The sequence below is a fragment of the Macrobrachium rosenbergii genome, chromosome 1 (assembly GCF_040412425.1).
Source record: "Macrobrachium rosenbergii isolate ZJJX-2024 chromosome 1, ASM4041242v1, whole genome shotgun sequence".
NCBI classification, from domain to species: domain Eukaryota; kingdom Metazoa; phylum Arthropoda; class Malacostraca; order Decapoda; family Palaemonidae; genus Macrobrachium; species Macrobrachium rosenbergii.
The window spans coordinates 61,417,880-61,434,240 of NC_089741.1; the positions used below are offsets into that span (position 1 = coordinate 61,417,880).

Consider the following 16,361-nt stretch of genomic DNA (forward strand, 5'->3'; position numbering starts at 1 on the left):
AACTAGATGATGCTGTACAATCCATCTCAGCATTTGGTGGCGACAGTTGCATTTCTGTAACAAAGACTTTTAGGAAGCTCGGCTTAATAGTATGTTAATAGTATCTTGTTCGATAAAGCATGGTTTAAAAGTAATTGCTGTAGTGAACTTTTAAAACGACCTTTTTAATGGAGAGTCCCGATTTCTTTAAATTGAGGTGGACCGTCAAGCTCCTGTGCGTAAACTTGGTAACTTGAATCTGGGAAATGTACATGAACTCGCATTTATTTTTTATCAAACAAGTGGAAAGTTAATTTTAATGTCATTAAGTGCTTAGACTTATGTCTGATGTTCCTTAGGGAGGCGCATGATTGTTTTCCATGAAAATAAGCTAGTATCTTATTGTCTGTTCTTTTTGCAGCTTTTGTTACACTTATTTATTCGGCTATGATGTAAAATGAATTTCCTACTAGCCTTCATGAGGTCCGGAGTAAAACAGTGAATGGTGTGGATAGTTAGCTTACGTGACTGAACTTCGTCAAAAACAAACTTTTGGTGTTTTCATTTCATGTTCCAACTCCATGATTGTATATATAGATAATCACTTGAATATTCTGAATATTTAACAATAGTTGGTGTTCGCCTAATACAGGTTCTTTTTTATAGCACCTTGCCATTTTATCTAAAGATGCAAGAAAACTATTCATTGTTTGTAAGTCTTATGTATCTAAGAACATTGTAAAAGTGCCGTATGCTTAACAGATTTTGTTATGCTGGTATTAAATATCATTCTCCTTATATACAGCAGAGCCCTGGTATCTAGATCATCTGGGCCAGCAAGTATTATTAGTGTTCCCCACTAACAGTGGTATTTATGAGTGTGATCACTATAGAAAGTGATCCTTTTCGGTAACATCCCACAAGTTTTACTGCATGTCAGTGAAGGACTTCAGATGCCCTTTGATGTCTGTCCACATCCTAGCGTTACTCTGCTCACAGTGTTTAGATGCCGTTGCGGTGCCATGTCTTAATTTCCATTGACTTGAAACCTATGGAACCGGCTTGCTAGGAGTTAGGTGTGCCGATCCCATTGAGAGGATAAAACCAGAGTCCAGCGCTTGGTATATGCTTTTTATTTTCGGTCGTACATTACTGAAATATATTTTTTTCTTCACACGTTAAGCATGCAGATGTGTGGAAGCTTGCCTTAGAAAGCTGACAGCCTCTGCGGCAGGTCCGAAAAATGATAATGGTTTGGTGGAAGCTGGAATGAGCGTGGTAACAATTCTCTTCCCGAAGGTACGTACAGTACATGGGAATATGCTATAACGCTAACGGTGTCTGTAAATTTACTGAGGCTAACAGGTTTGACCAAACCTTGGTATGATTCTTGCTTTTTAAGATTTTTGCTTCCACTGGTCAGTAACGTCTGCTTGTTACGTTATTTTATCATGTTAACAAAACAAACAAACAACCGAAGTTTAAGACTTTTCCTACATCACTCTTTGTACAGTTGCTTTTGGTATCGTTTCATCCATGTGCTCAAAATCCGGCTGTGAGTTATCTATTATTTTTATTACTTCCTCAGAATTAGTGGGATATGACTTAGTTGTATTTTCAGCTTGTGAGGTTAAAGGCCATGGATATTGTTAGAAGGAAATATTATTGCTTGTTCTCATTAACATTTAATATACATTTATATGATGTGCAAATGTTCAGGAAATCTTTATAGATTTAGCGAATGAAAAACCCGTAGGATGACATTTAAGTGATTCTTGCTGTATGCAGTTCCGTGGCATATGTTCCACTGCATAAAATGGCCATATTCATGGTATTATTTATTTCGACTACCTCTATCAGAGTTAAATTCCTATATCTTTGGTATTTCGAAATCTCACCGAGTGTTTGATTTGATAACTAAAAGCACAGACTAGAACAAATCAAAAACCTGATTTGCGTGCTCACTCTCGTAAGATTGTGAACCCGTGACGCGTGTTGCGTCGGAAAACGAAATTTTCCCAACCAACCAATTTACTGTCTGACCTCATACACTAGGTTCGAGATTTTGGTCTTCATCAGTTTGCGCAATATACTGTACATCGCACATCTGCTGCGGTTGGGGAAGGTCGTCCAAGATGACTGTCTTGGTCATTTTCATGCAACTTAACTGCTGATTTATCTTTTGTGTCTGGAATCTGATGCTTTTATGTTCGTTTCTGTGTTGAAGTTGTTGCCGCTATTCCTTGCGTACTTTGTTTTTCCCCTTTTTTCTTTGGTCCCACGTCGCCAAAGGCGCTCTGCGAGACCCGTAAACTCATTTGTCATGTATGCAATAACGCAAAGACATTCTGAGATCATACGGCGTTCTCCTTATGAATTGCCAGATCCAAACTGTCTTAACACTCGGCGAACTAGTCTTCAGTTTTTTCTTGTAAGACTTATTTTTAGTCCTCCTACTTTAAAGCGGGGCTTATTGTACTTTCTTGAAGATGCATATTATACAAGCTCTAAATTCAGCATGTGGAGTGTATCTCAGTTCAAATAACTTGAGACCATCTGTAGCTTGCTAGTAAAGTGTTCATAGCTTAAAAACATTAATGGCAGATGTTGCAAGAATAGATTTACGTGATGTTTAGTTTTCTCCGACACGTATAGTTTTTGGGAGAACGATTAAAACGGTTAATTGGTAGCCTGTAATTGCTAGGAATAAGTGTAATGGATTGTTGTAGGATGAGAGAGAGTGCAGAGAATGCAAAGCAGAATAAGTGAAACATAAAAGGTAGCAGGTATAAGGGGAAGGTTGAGGAGAAAATTGCTGTGTGCATGAAATCCAAATTTGGAATGTATGGAAGGATTACGGAACCAGTTTTTATTTAAGGAAATGGACTGTGGATGTTGGATACAAATGAAGGAAGATAGACTGCAGCTGATGAGATTGCTTAGTATGTGTGTGTTGTTAAGAGAATGGAAAGTATGAGAAGCGTGGTTATGCAACAAGATGAAAAGGTTAGCGTAGACGAAAGATGAATGAGTGTGTTTTGAGACAGTGCGATCGCGTGGAAAGAAGGGAGGTCGATAAGTAGGTTAAGACGGGAGGAGGAGAGAAAAATTCATAAAGCGCTGGTTAGAAGGCGTGAAAGAGCTATTGGGAAGAAAAGGCATTAATATCCAGGAAGCGTGAATGTGTGCGTGTAAAACAAGAGGTGTAAGGTGCAGCTCTTGTACAGAACGCGCTGATGAGCCTTCTGTGTACTGTAGGTGTTGTGAAAGTTCTATAATTAACGACTTAGGATGGATGTGGCTGTCACCACTATTTTGTATTTTCTCTAGGATCAACTGCTTAGGGGAAATGCTGTCATATATATATATATATATATATATATATATATATATATATATATATATATATATATATATATATATATATATATATATTATTATATATATATATATATATATATATATATATATATATATATATATATATATATATATATATATATAATACACATAATATAATATGATGTATGTCTATATACATTTATATATCTGTGTGTATGTATGTATAAGAATGAATGTATGTTTCATATATAAAATTTCAATTACTCTCAAGTAATCTGAAAAACATAATTTGAGTTTTGATTTCCTTGAAGATCAAGACTTGAGTTTTGACTTTTGTGAAGAAATTTAAACATTTTATTTCCCAAACAGATCCGCATTTGCCGAAATCCTTGGAGCTAACCTTAAAACGCCAACGAAAGCAGACGCTGCCCTTAAGGTACGTTCTTTATAATAATGAACTGTTTTTTTAGCCTTTGTTCAGGCAGGGACATTGATGCTTCCTTTCGTAATAGTATTTTATTTGCTGTGACATTTTACTTCAAGTTTGTTCGTAAAGATGAATGTTTAGTGTTTCTTGTTGTAAATGATTGTGAACAGTTTTACTGGGATCTTACTGAGTGTATATCCGTGTGTATACGCTTATGTAATATTTTTGGTTAATGTGGTACCGCCGTATATCCAGTAGTTATATGCAAGACTTCCTTGGCACTTGAAGTGAATCCATATGTTCTAAGTGATTTTAGTGTTGCCCCAGACTCCAGAAACCATAAATTTTCTCATAACGTTTTAACTTGATTGTAGAAGGTGACGTACTTAATCTCTATAGTTTTCTAAGCTACTGTCGACAAGTTGTTACTTTTGTTAAGCCTAGACCTATCTTGGCTGATGAACATGGTGATTTTTTGAAACCTTTATTGTTTGGAGGTTTTACTGCGACACGGTTGTTCGTTTTAGTCTTTACCAGTGACGTGATTGTTTTTGAAGCCTACCAGTGAGATGATTTTTTTTTATATATGTTAGTGATCTGACATGATAGTTGGTCCAGAAAACAAGACTGTCAGGTTGTAGGCGATGTTTCCCGTTGCAGTTAATTCCCACTCCAAATGCGAAGTCAAGTTTTGGTCAGCCTTTACAGTGATCCAGAAAGGACAAGTGAGTGTTGTAGTCAATTATGTGTAAAGCTGGATGACAGACGAATTCACACTCTTGACAAGTCGATCTCGCACAGTTTCCTTACCCAGTGACTTCCTGTGCATGGGTAACACTTCTTGATGATTTGCCAGTTCATAATGTTCATCCTCGACTCTTGCTTTCTTTTTCACACCAGTTAAGAAATATGCCGTCAAATGCTGCCAGAAAATAGGAGTTGTTTGTAAGGTTTTATGTATCTGCTGAAATGTTATTAAAGCCACATGCTTTAGAGATTTTGTTCTTTCATTATTGGAACTGTTCTCTTACTTTGATACCCCCCTCGATGTGGGACCATCTTGACGTGGTGAGGGGGCACTTGAACCCCAGGAATCTGTTCCCGGGTTTGAGTCCAAGAGTTCCATATACCATTATATATTTCTTTGAATTAATTTTTGTGGAATCTCCGCTTTTAAGCAAAATTTATCGGACCTGATAACAGGGAAAAGATATCATAACTGGGACTGGGCTTATATCCGAAGCTAAATAGTGGGAACTGCATGACCCTCTCATCCAGTCCGATAATGTCTGGACCTGGAGAGATGCCAGGCGAACTATTCTTTAGGCTGGACCACGGATTCCAGTTCTGGTTCTGGGATAGGGACTCCTCGGCATTCTATCCGGTTTGCCCATAACACGATTATGGTGGGGATGATTGTATTCTGAACACCATTGTCAGCCATAGCAAGCGGGTCAGGCTTTACCTTGGGCCTCTAATCAAGCCAGCCATCCCCTGTGGGTAGGGTAGGAGCGGCTATCGAGTTGGTTCTTAATTATGCCCTTGGTAGAAGAATAAACTCCATGAAAGGCTGATGATATCTTTTTTAAGGCTTTTAGGTTTATTTCTAATTTTTTTATACTTAAATCTTTATGCTGAGTAATTTTATAGATTCAAGTACCCCCTGGCCCTTTGATGGTATTGTTCCGGCTCAGATGACGCAGAAAGAGCAAATCTTCTAGCGTGAAATGGACACCCTCTGATAATCCAAATAATAAATCAGAGTGGTATTAAAACTTTTAATACCTTATAAAACTCCCAAAAAGAATAAATAATGATATGACTTAACTGACTCACTTCAACCCCTCTTGGGAGTGGAAGCTGGCAAGGTTTCTAACCATGAAGCTGGGACCGAAAACATTTCAACTGTAAAATTAGAAAATTATTTGTATATTAAATAGACATCCAGTGACAGATATGTTTCAACTGACAACAGAAGAGAAAACTTGGCTATAGAAGCCACAACAAAAATCAGTCCAAAGACTATTTGTCTTTGAGAAATATAGATGTATTAACATAAAATGAAAAAACACGATATCAGAACAGCATTCAGGTACCATTGTACTCCTGAAAACAACAACGAACCAGTCGATAAGAAAACGCTTATTAGACTCTCTCTCAAAAAAGATACCCCAAGGTCCAAGATTGTGAGGTATGTTGTACCAAGTAAAATAGCAATAAACAAATATTAAAATACTAAATAAAATTTGAGGTTAAGACTAATTCAAAAATAAAAGTTTTAGGCCAAAATAGATGAGTCAAGATCTTATGTCCTTTGGCAAAGCCAAAGAAGTAAGTATGGGGCACACAAAAAATTATCGTAATGAACAGGTATGCGCTTATTGTGAATCTACTGAACATACACACAGTGAAGTGTGCAGTGAACTTAAGTGTAAACTGGGAGAATCATCATGCAAGATCCAAAGAATGTGTGTATGTATACAATACAGAAGAAAAACAAGGCAAAGAACGAAACGGGGATGTCTATAAAAGAGGATGTTGGAATTAGTAGAGAGGAATCTCAGGATCTGTCTAAGAAACAGAAATATTCTTTCAATAACAAGAGCAAATAATGAAACAAAAAAAGCACAGATAGAAGTAACAGAGCAGAAAAGTAAATCTCTAAGCAAGAAATTAATACTTGAAATAAAACCCAAATGGGAAAAATAAAGAAACTGTTACAAATGACATGGATGAATATTTTATCCAATTCATCTGAAATATTAATTCAAATAGAAAATACAGGAGGGTGCCACAACGGAAGTATGTAGAGGAGGGTCGTGATGGAGATGGCAATTAAAGATAAAAAGGCCTTTTGAGAGAAATATCACTCACCCAAACAAAGAAACCAACTATTTTTAGGAGAAACATGGTTAAACCAAAGATAAAGGAGGTGAAAAAGGAACAAAAAAAAAAATAAGCTAAGAATATACATTTATCTTTAAAATAATAGTAAATCCTATGAAAGCAGATGTCGAAACACTGAAGAAGTGAAAGAGAATCCATACTATAGATAACAATGATTATGTTTAGGAGAAGAGATTACTCATCTCCAGTATTTGCATAAGAGCAACGAAAAAGAAATATATATGGTAATACATGTGGATGTAATGATTGTTTCTGAATGGTATAATAAACATAAATAAAAGATGGTTTAACAAAATATTACAAGAAATTTTTTGAAATGCAGAAAAAGAAACTATGGATTTGAAAAAGGTTGGTATGTGCATTGAGCGCTTAGTATATTATAAAGAAACACAAATGAATGTCGTGAGTAAATTATTAGAAAAATCCAAATTGATAACAATAAAAAAAAAGAGTAAAATCGACCGCTTTAAAAAATATTTTCAATAGCTATATTATACAATGGAACGTAAATGGTCTATAGACCAGATTACACTTTGTAAGTATAACGGTTATTAGTGAATATGAACTAATGGATATTATGTTTACAACATGTCAACAAAACTGTGTCAACAATAGGTAAATATAATTGCATCAACATCACGAGAGGAAGAATGAATTAGGTACAGGCCATATGTACATAACAGCATTTTGCAACAAAGTACCTGTTTAACATTACTGACTCTGTAAATGTTGTGGTTTTGTATTGAATAAAAATGATAATTATGTAGTTTGTAATTTATACAACCAACCTAATAAAAATTACGACACACACAAACTTAAAGAATTACTTAACAATGCCAAGAACCTACATCATTAGTAGGTGATTTTAATGCTCACAACCCAATGTGCAGCAAAGTAGACAGATTGGATTAAATACAGCTGACGACTCTTGCACACAAGGATCATTCTCAATATTAATTTCATTATTATATAATAATCCCTACATGTCCTTCAATATAACATTTATAAAGCAGATTGGGAGCAATATGAATTCCACACTAGAAATATCCCACCATTTGAATATTTAAAAGACCATAACGTGAAATTTAAAATTTCTTGATGATTTCATTAAAATGCTGCTGATAAAGTAATACCAAAATCAAAAAGATCATCCAAAAAAACACATGCAGCCTGAAAAACTAACACAGGATTAATAAAAATAAAATAAAACATTGCTGATATTAGTAGATAATTTATAAAAACTAACTTATATTATTGTTATTAGAAATTAATACATTAAACCTCTATATATAACAAAATATCTGGCAAAATTTAAAAGAGAAATAATTCTATGGAAGAATCATTTCATGGAGGAAATATGTATCAGACTTCTACAATACTCCCACACAAAAAAATGGTAAAAATTCAGAAAAATAAATGGCACCCATGTTAAAACCACTTAGACATGCCACAATAAATGATGGGAAAGAATACTTGATCCAAAAGAAATAAGTAATAACAGGAGAAAATTTGGCAAAGTAAATAGTGACAAAATTTAGATGAGCATTTGCAAAAAGAAAATAGTATAGAATTAATAGTACAAATTTTAAACAATAGAAGATATATGTTATAATAGAAAATTTAATATGAAGAGTTAGAATTTGCTCTGTTGAACAGCAATAAGTCTGCCCTGAGGTGACAATATTTGTTTTTGAAATGATTCACTATTTAGCACCTTGGCAAAAGTCATACGACAGACTTTTATAACCACTTATGGCTTGAAATTTATTTCCTGATGAATGGGTATAAAGTTATACCTATTTCATCCCAAAACCTGGAAAAGACCCCAGTAATGCAAACAATTACAGGCCAATTTCTTTAACAAGTTGTTTATAAATTTCTAGAGAAAATGGTAAATGCTCCAATTAACATGGCACATTCGAGAAATCAAACTTGATCACTCCGTTTGGGTCACAATGCATCAGATCTATACTGATTCTTCTGTCTAACTTAGAAGACCACATACGAAGAGGATCGAACGAAACAAATTAATATAAAGCAGTTCCTTGACACTGAGCGGGCATATGATACTACATGGAGATATGCAATACTAAAACTTACATAAAAACAGCATCCGTGGATATTCACCTAGGTTTATCCAGAACTTTCTGACACCATCTGCACTTTTCATGAGAATTGATGATGTATTGTCAAGTACATTTCCATTATGAAAAACGGTGTTCCACAAGGAAGCAGTCCAGTAGTGTTAACACTGTTTATTTTTAGCAATAAATGATATCAGTAATAATCTACCAATCGAATTAAAAGTAACTTGTATACGGATGATTTTGCCATATTATTCAGCCTCTCGCATAAAACATGCAGAGCGAACATTAATAAACTATAATAAAAATAGATGAATGGCCTCACCTGTAAGCTTTAAATTTTCTATACAAAAACTCAAGCAGTAATGTTTTATAAAATAAAAAGGAAAAAGATGAAGAAATAGATTTAAAAATCAGAAATCGCTCCATACCAGTTGGGATTAGTGCATCTGATACCACCTGAACTGAAAGCCCACAGCACAAGATGAAATCAAAATGTAAAATAGCATTAAACCTAATTAAAAGCTATCGAACACTACTTGCAGCTGATAGACATACCCCCAACTGTACTGTATAAAGCATCAGTGCTGTCTATCACTGATCTTGGAAGGAAACATATGGCCGGCATCAGACGCAACGCTGAAAAACGTTAGACCTGGTTCATAATGAAGGCCTTAGAATATGCCCAGAAGTTTTTAGATCATCACCAAAGTCATCTTTATGTTGAATATGGTGAACTACTCCCTCTCTCTCCATTGGAGAGCTAGTAACAATGAAGATTGCCCTGAGAATTCAGACAAATGATTCTCCAACCAAAAAATTATTTGGATTACAAGTATTGTATTTATAAACAATCATCCACCCCATTTCCCAATTAAACTAGAAGATTGGTGAATCGCCAATATAACATACATTATTTCCTTTTAATGGTAAAATTAGCTCTTCCTTGAGGTAATTTTACACACTTGGAAATATTCATCAAAAATTCATATACTCCTAGAACACTAGTAGACAACATATGTAGAACATATAATCTGGAAAGGTCCACATTATGCAATATACACAACGGATCAGAAGTCGCACACAGAGGGGTATGCTGCAGTATCCCCAGACAAAATGTATCCGTTCTCTTTACTAGATAATGCCTCAGTATTTACAGCTGAGTTACTGTACATGTGCAATAGCATCAGCCATAAACATAATTAAAGAAACTTCATTTAATAATTTTAGATTTATAGGACCTAGAAGTACTTATGTAGCTGTTCAAAAGCTATAATAAAAAAATATTGTACAACAAATCAAGTTTTCACCCATTAAATCTGTACAATAATGGACAAAATGCTGAAATATGTAGGATCTTGCCCATGTAGGGATTAAAGGAAATGAAGAGGCTGATGAAGCAGCAAAGAAGCAGTCCACATGAAAGAGCAAATGCAAACATCCCTATTAGTGACTGTACAAGATATAAAACAATCATTGTAATATAAAAACAATTCATTGTAAAGTAAATGGCAAAATATATGAATGAAGAACCTGAAAATAATAAATTAAAACAGATAAAATCCATTGTTGGAAAAATGGAGTTCACTTCAAATCAGAGAGAGAGACACACACACACACACACACACACACACACACACACACACACACACACACACACACACAAAAGTAACTTGACTCCTGCCCTCGAATAGCCATACACGTTTTACACATGGGACACTCTGTGGCCCTCCTCCCGAATGCCCAGATTGCAAAGTGTTGATAATAGTTAAGGACAAAGGTGTGAATGTCCACAGCGATTATCAAATTTGAAATAGACTCATAAAAGAAATTTTATCGAATCTTCAACATTTTCAGTAATACCCATTTTAATGTCTATAGCCAGATATAATGGAGAAATATGTAAAGTAAAGGTTATTAGAAATACGGCACACTTTAGGCGTCTATTGAATTTTAAAACGGCAAATTTAAGATTTTACTTAATTCATTTTGAATTTTAATATACCTTTAGTGAGTATATATGGAAACACGAGTATAAATGTATTTACTGCAGTGAGTGTGTTTCCAGCATGGGAACGTATGCTCTGTGCAGCTTTTTAATTTCATTTTCATTCATTCATCTTACAGAGTGACCATTTGGTCCCAGTGCTTAGGGCTTCTAACTTAGACAGTCATTTCATCCATCCTGGGCCAGTCCATGAGAGCTGATAGTCAGCCCAGTGGTCTGTCTAACTTTTAATACACAATAATCTACTTTGATAGCCCATCTTTAGAGGTCATCTCTCTTACGGTAAAGGTCTCGCGAGGTCGGTAGTTTATTTATTTTATTTATTTTGGTCCTGTTTGTAATTTTGGTAGATAATCGCAGGAAGGTGTCGTTTAGTCTTTCCAAAAGCTTTATTTTAACACTAATGTTGCACTGAATAACTATAGATATTGCCAGATTCTGCAAATTTCAATATCGCCCTTGGCAAAGGACCTGTCAGTAGTGCATCCAGCTTAATGTCACTATTTCACAATAACGAAAACTCCAGACTTGTTGGTATGTTAATAGCATGTGCTTCTCCATTTGCAGAGCATCGGCATCCATATTTTTGCAAAGGTGATATAAAGTCACATTTCAGTACCCGGAACACAGCGGTTTTATCCACTCGGTCACAGAATAGTGTAAACAGAAGGAAACTAGTATGCTTAGTTCCTCTCCCCATTCTATCTGGTAGTTATGGATATGGATACGGTTGACTAACTTGAACAATACTGGCTGTGACTTGATTGCTGATAAAGATAAGAAATATTAATATATATTCAGGTGACATGAATGTCTTCATCTCCAGAGAGTGCATGAATTTGTTTCAAGGAAAAAATATCTTATTTTGAAGTATTTTTAAAATTGACTATCTTCTTCTTTAGAGTTAATGTGAAGGTTTGGTGTCTGTAATATCATGTAAAATACATAACTTGTAAAAATGCAGATATATGGTCTGCTGATGACAAAAATTTCTTTGGGTACCATGACGTACATCACAAGTTTAACAGATTTCCATCAATACATTCACTAATGTGTTATACTAAATTCCAGTGTACTGTTCATGAAGCATTTCAGTGTTTAACTTTAATTATCTAAACTAATTTATAAAAGAGAAGAGGCTGTATATAGCAGAATCCGTTAGTTAAAATTTGTTGACTGTTTACACAGATACATGAGAGTGATCTTGTTGATTTAAGCTCTTAATATTGGCCATCCAAATAAAAATCTTTCCCTTAAGTTGATTCGTGGCAGAACCTTCTTAGGAAGCTATGAAAAAAATTTAAATACGGTTTCTAAGAAAATTGGAGGCCACTCATGCATAGAAAATTGCTTGTGTGCTCTCTTATGATTACAGCACTTCTCTCTTGACTCTGCACAAAAATTTGAACAGATCCTATAGGTACTGATGTTATAACGTTTATTCTTACCATGGGAAGTTCAGTACTTTCTTTTTTCTATCCGTTAATTTAGTTGCAATATCTCGTTCTCTTCCACACATCGAAAAATAGATACGAGACAAATTTGGCTCACTATCTAGCGGAAGACTGAGTAGTGATAGAGCAAACTAAAGATTTCCTTTGATAAAGACACAGAAAAAAGGGGTAGATAATAAGACAGCTATGAAGTGTACTACTAGATAATTATGAGGACGGGAAAAGATCTTTGCAACTAACAATGGGCAGAAAGCTAGAATTGGGTTAACAGAAAGGCTGAGTACAGCTTCAAGTAAACAGAGTAAAGCCGTGAATAAACAGGGCCTTATGTCAGACAGTCAGATGTCTTTTAAGATTTTAAGAGCGATGATTTTGGTTATCTCCAGACGTCCAGAGAGGATAATTAAGCATTAGTAGTAGGAAATTGTCTCCAGTAAGTCTTCCCTATAAAAGCCGCATCGAACTGAGCGAATAGAATTTGACGTAAGGTTTGTTAATTTTTAAATACTCTGTGATAGTAGTAAAAGTTAAACTAATATGATGGTAGTTTGAGGAATAGTAGTACTTTTTTCCTTTTTTTTTGTATGGGCAAGTTGGGAGATGGGAGATAAAGATAAACTTGCAGAAGTTTAGAACTTTATTGCCACCTGCTGTGAACATAGAGAAGCTTCATAGTTTTTGGGGTATGCTCATTTATCTGAAGCTCTCACCATACCTAGCATCTGTCGTCAAGCCATTAGTAAAGTACTGAATGCTAGCTTTGTACCCACCCGGAACAAACAACAAGCCTGCATTTTGCAGAGCAAAGAAAGTAATAAATAACTTGTTTACATTACAGTTCTATCAGTCGTCCTCATCAAGTAGAGGAGAGCATAAGTGCTATTATTATTATTATTATTATTATTATTATTATTATTATTATTATTATTATTATTATTCAGTAGATGAAACCTATTCATATGGAACAAACCCACAGGGGCCATTGACTTGAAATTCAAGCTTCCAAAGAATATGGTGTTCATTAGGAAGAAGTAGGAGGACGTAAAGGGAAATACAGAAAGAAGAGCTCTCACTTATTTAAAAAAATAATAAATAGATAGATAAAAATATATTAAAATGCAAGAAGAACAGTATTAGGGTAGTAATGCATTGCAATTCCGCTTGAACTTCTGAAGTTCCAATTGCACGACATCTCTGGAACTGAGAAGTTCAACAGTGAGGCACTTTACCGCATATTGAAGCTGCTGTTCAGCGAATCTGGTTGCTCTCGGCAGGTAAAGGGGATCAGGGATCAACTGTGAATGTGAAAGATCTCTGTTGAAATACAACCTCTGAAAAATTGACGAACAAGAGACCATCCGTCAATGGTCCAAGTCATAACTGCTACTATTAGGAAACAGAAACCTGTCACCACGAACCACGCTACCTAAAAGAGATAAATGTCTGGCAGAAGCAGACCGCCATACCGGAAAACAGTATTCTAGTAAAGGAAGCACAACCGACCCAAAACAGGTTGCATTGATTTTATAACTTATATAAATATATGAGGCCTTACGAACAATACCTAACTTTCGTGCGGCATTTGCTGAAACTTTCATTAGATGTTTCTCAAATGTTAGATGTGAGTCAAAAGTTACGCCTAGAATAGTTAAAGCTTCAGACTAATTCAGCATAGTTCCATCCACATGAAGGGGAGGATGGGGTGGGAAATATGTACGAGATCTGGCAATCAATAGTCTTTTCGTTTTACTGGAGTTCAGCCTCATACCCCACCGACTACACCATTCATTGATCCGGTCCGTGTCCCCATTGAGGCTTAGGGCAGCTTCATTTCTCACAAGTGGAGACTTTACTACACCCACAAGTGTTGCATCATCAGTATGCTGAACAATCTCGTTTTCCAGGCCAACAAGCATATCACTTGTATACACTAAAAAAAACAGTGGACCAAGAACACTATCCTGTGCAACTCGCTGCTGCCTACCTGTAAGGAAATCTTGAAGTAATCCTAAAACATATTGTCACTTTCGGCAGCTGTGGGGATAAATAATGGCTCTAATTATGACTTAGATAACGGCAACTGACTAACAATTTGGGGCTACGCTCCGGTGAACAGAAAGTTTAATAGTGACTGCACTCAAAATACCGTAAGAATAAGGTTTTAAGGCAAACTTAGATTGTCCACTTGAAAGTATAATTCACTAAAATGTCAGAAGAGAAAAGATTTACAGGAGCTATCAATGGAAGTCCGTGGTACTATTCAAATTATTGTACTAAGATCACAATCAATAAGCAAGAGTGCCATACAAGTGCAAGCATTACAACTCTGCCTTCCTAGACTAATAAACGTCACAAATATGGGATAGGATCCTTAGAATGTAGAGGATGGGGTACAGCAAGCTAGACAAGGATCCCACTGAGATTCTGGATATCTTGACCAGGTATGGCACCTGTAGTTTGCAGGGAGCTGGCATGTATTCGCACCACGGATCTGCAAGAGTAGGCATGTTGTAATACATGAAGGAACTTTAAGTGACACTTAACTTGGAATACATAGGCAAATAGCAAGACACTGGTATCAATAATTCACTGTATGTTAACACTTATGGTCAAAGTGAATGTAAAATTAACACTAGTATTAACAATATTGACAAATCAAACACCACAATCAAAATCACGGTCAAAGTGAATGTAAAATTAACACTAGTATTAACAATATTGACAAATCAAACACCACAATCAAAATCACATGAGTCTGTTAGGGAGAATGCAAAGGAATGTGGATATGGGAGTAGGAGAACAGGTAGAAAAATCGGGTAAAGATAAAATGGTGAGGCCGAACAAACAACTTCCAATCACATCACCTTAGTCTGTGGACAAGGCTTGAAGGAGATCCGAGCCAGGTCCCGTAGCAGGGCATCAGTGGAAGTTGCACTGCATACAGCCTCCCACCATAGAGGGATTAGATGAAGCAGAAGGGCACTGGTGGGCTACAGAGGTATCAGCGCTCAAAGGGCAAGATGGTTAGATAGGATGACCTTCAGAGGGACAGCATCAGAGAGACGACTAGTGGGAACTCAGTCAGAGCCCAAATTCAGAAAGACTTCACGACAGGTAGAAGTCATAAGATACACTAGCAAAGGATGGTCCGTCGGAGCTCGTATTTATACTGCAAACGGCGCTGATGGTGGTCATGTTTTGACAGTTCCCTCTTAATAGGGTCATCTATTGCCTCGTCTTGGGCACGCTGCTAATCCTGGCAGGCATCTGGAAAGGTCGTTGAAAGTCAGCCGATAAAAGGTTCCAGGGAGAGAAACGACAATACCGAGATACTTAGAGTGGAGAGGCAAGGCTGAGTGGTAGAAGATGCAGGTGTGGTGCAGGTCAAGGAGGTGACCCCTAATGGCATGGCAGGTAGTTGAACGGAGGGGGAACGTCCTCTGAGAGCTCTCGTGACGAGATTTTCTGGGGACTGTTTAACAATATCGGAACTGTAAGAAATCTAAAAAAGGTTCATGTAAATGTGCAACTGGCTACTGATTTTCCCCTCAAGCAAGTTAAGTATATCTTAGTTTAACCAGACCACTGAGCTGATTAACTGCTCTCCCTCAAGCAAGGATTAATATGGTCAGGTCAGGGGTTGGTAATGATTTAGGGTACAGTCATGAATTTATCTCCTCACTTGACACCTGGGTTGTTATTATTGGAAGGACAAGGCATGGGGAAACATCAAGTGAACTCTACAAAAACATCTAGTACTTCTTTCAATTTACGTTATGTTATATTGAAATATCAAGACAGGAAAAGCAAAATGCAAAGGACGTTTGTAAACACCTCCCCAACAAAGGAAGACGTTATACACCTCTTTCGGGCGTGAACGTCTAGAAGCTTTTTTTGTATTGATAGACATGACTCCCTCTCTCATCTAATGTATCTCAAATATAAAATCATATATGTGTGCAAGGTTTACTCTAGACATTTCAAACTATGAGGCAGAAAAAAATTTGACTTATAGCAAACACAAATCATAAAAAAGCAGCATTAGTAATTCATTTTACATCTTAACTTTAATGCAGAATTGCCTCACATATTACATCTTAGCTATGTTAACACTCCCGCTTACTGGGGTTCCTATCGCACTACCCAGTACACGACTTATG

At 36.1% G+C, this 16,361-nt stretch overlaps 1 protein-coding gene across 2 annotated transcripts in view; it reads left to right on the top strand.

Moving 5' to 3' along the window:
• LOC136839122 (uncharacterized) overlaps positions 1–16,361 on the top strand; it is a 334,910-nt gene that overhangs the window by 207,832 nt on the left and 110,717 nt on the right. For both annotated transcript variants that reach the window (XM_067104788.1, XM_067104797.1), the window contains one exon: positions 3,691–3,757. In XM_067104788.1, the coding sequence (XP_066960889.1) occupies positions 3,691–3,757 (67 nt within the window). The remainder of the gene's footprint in view (positions 1–3,690; positions 3,758–16,361) is intronic.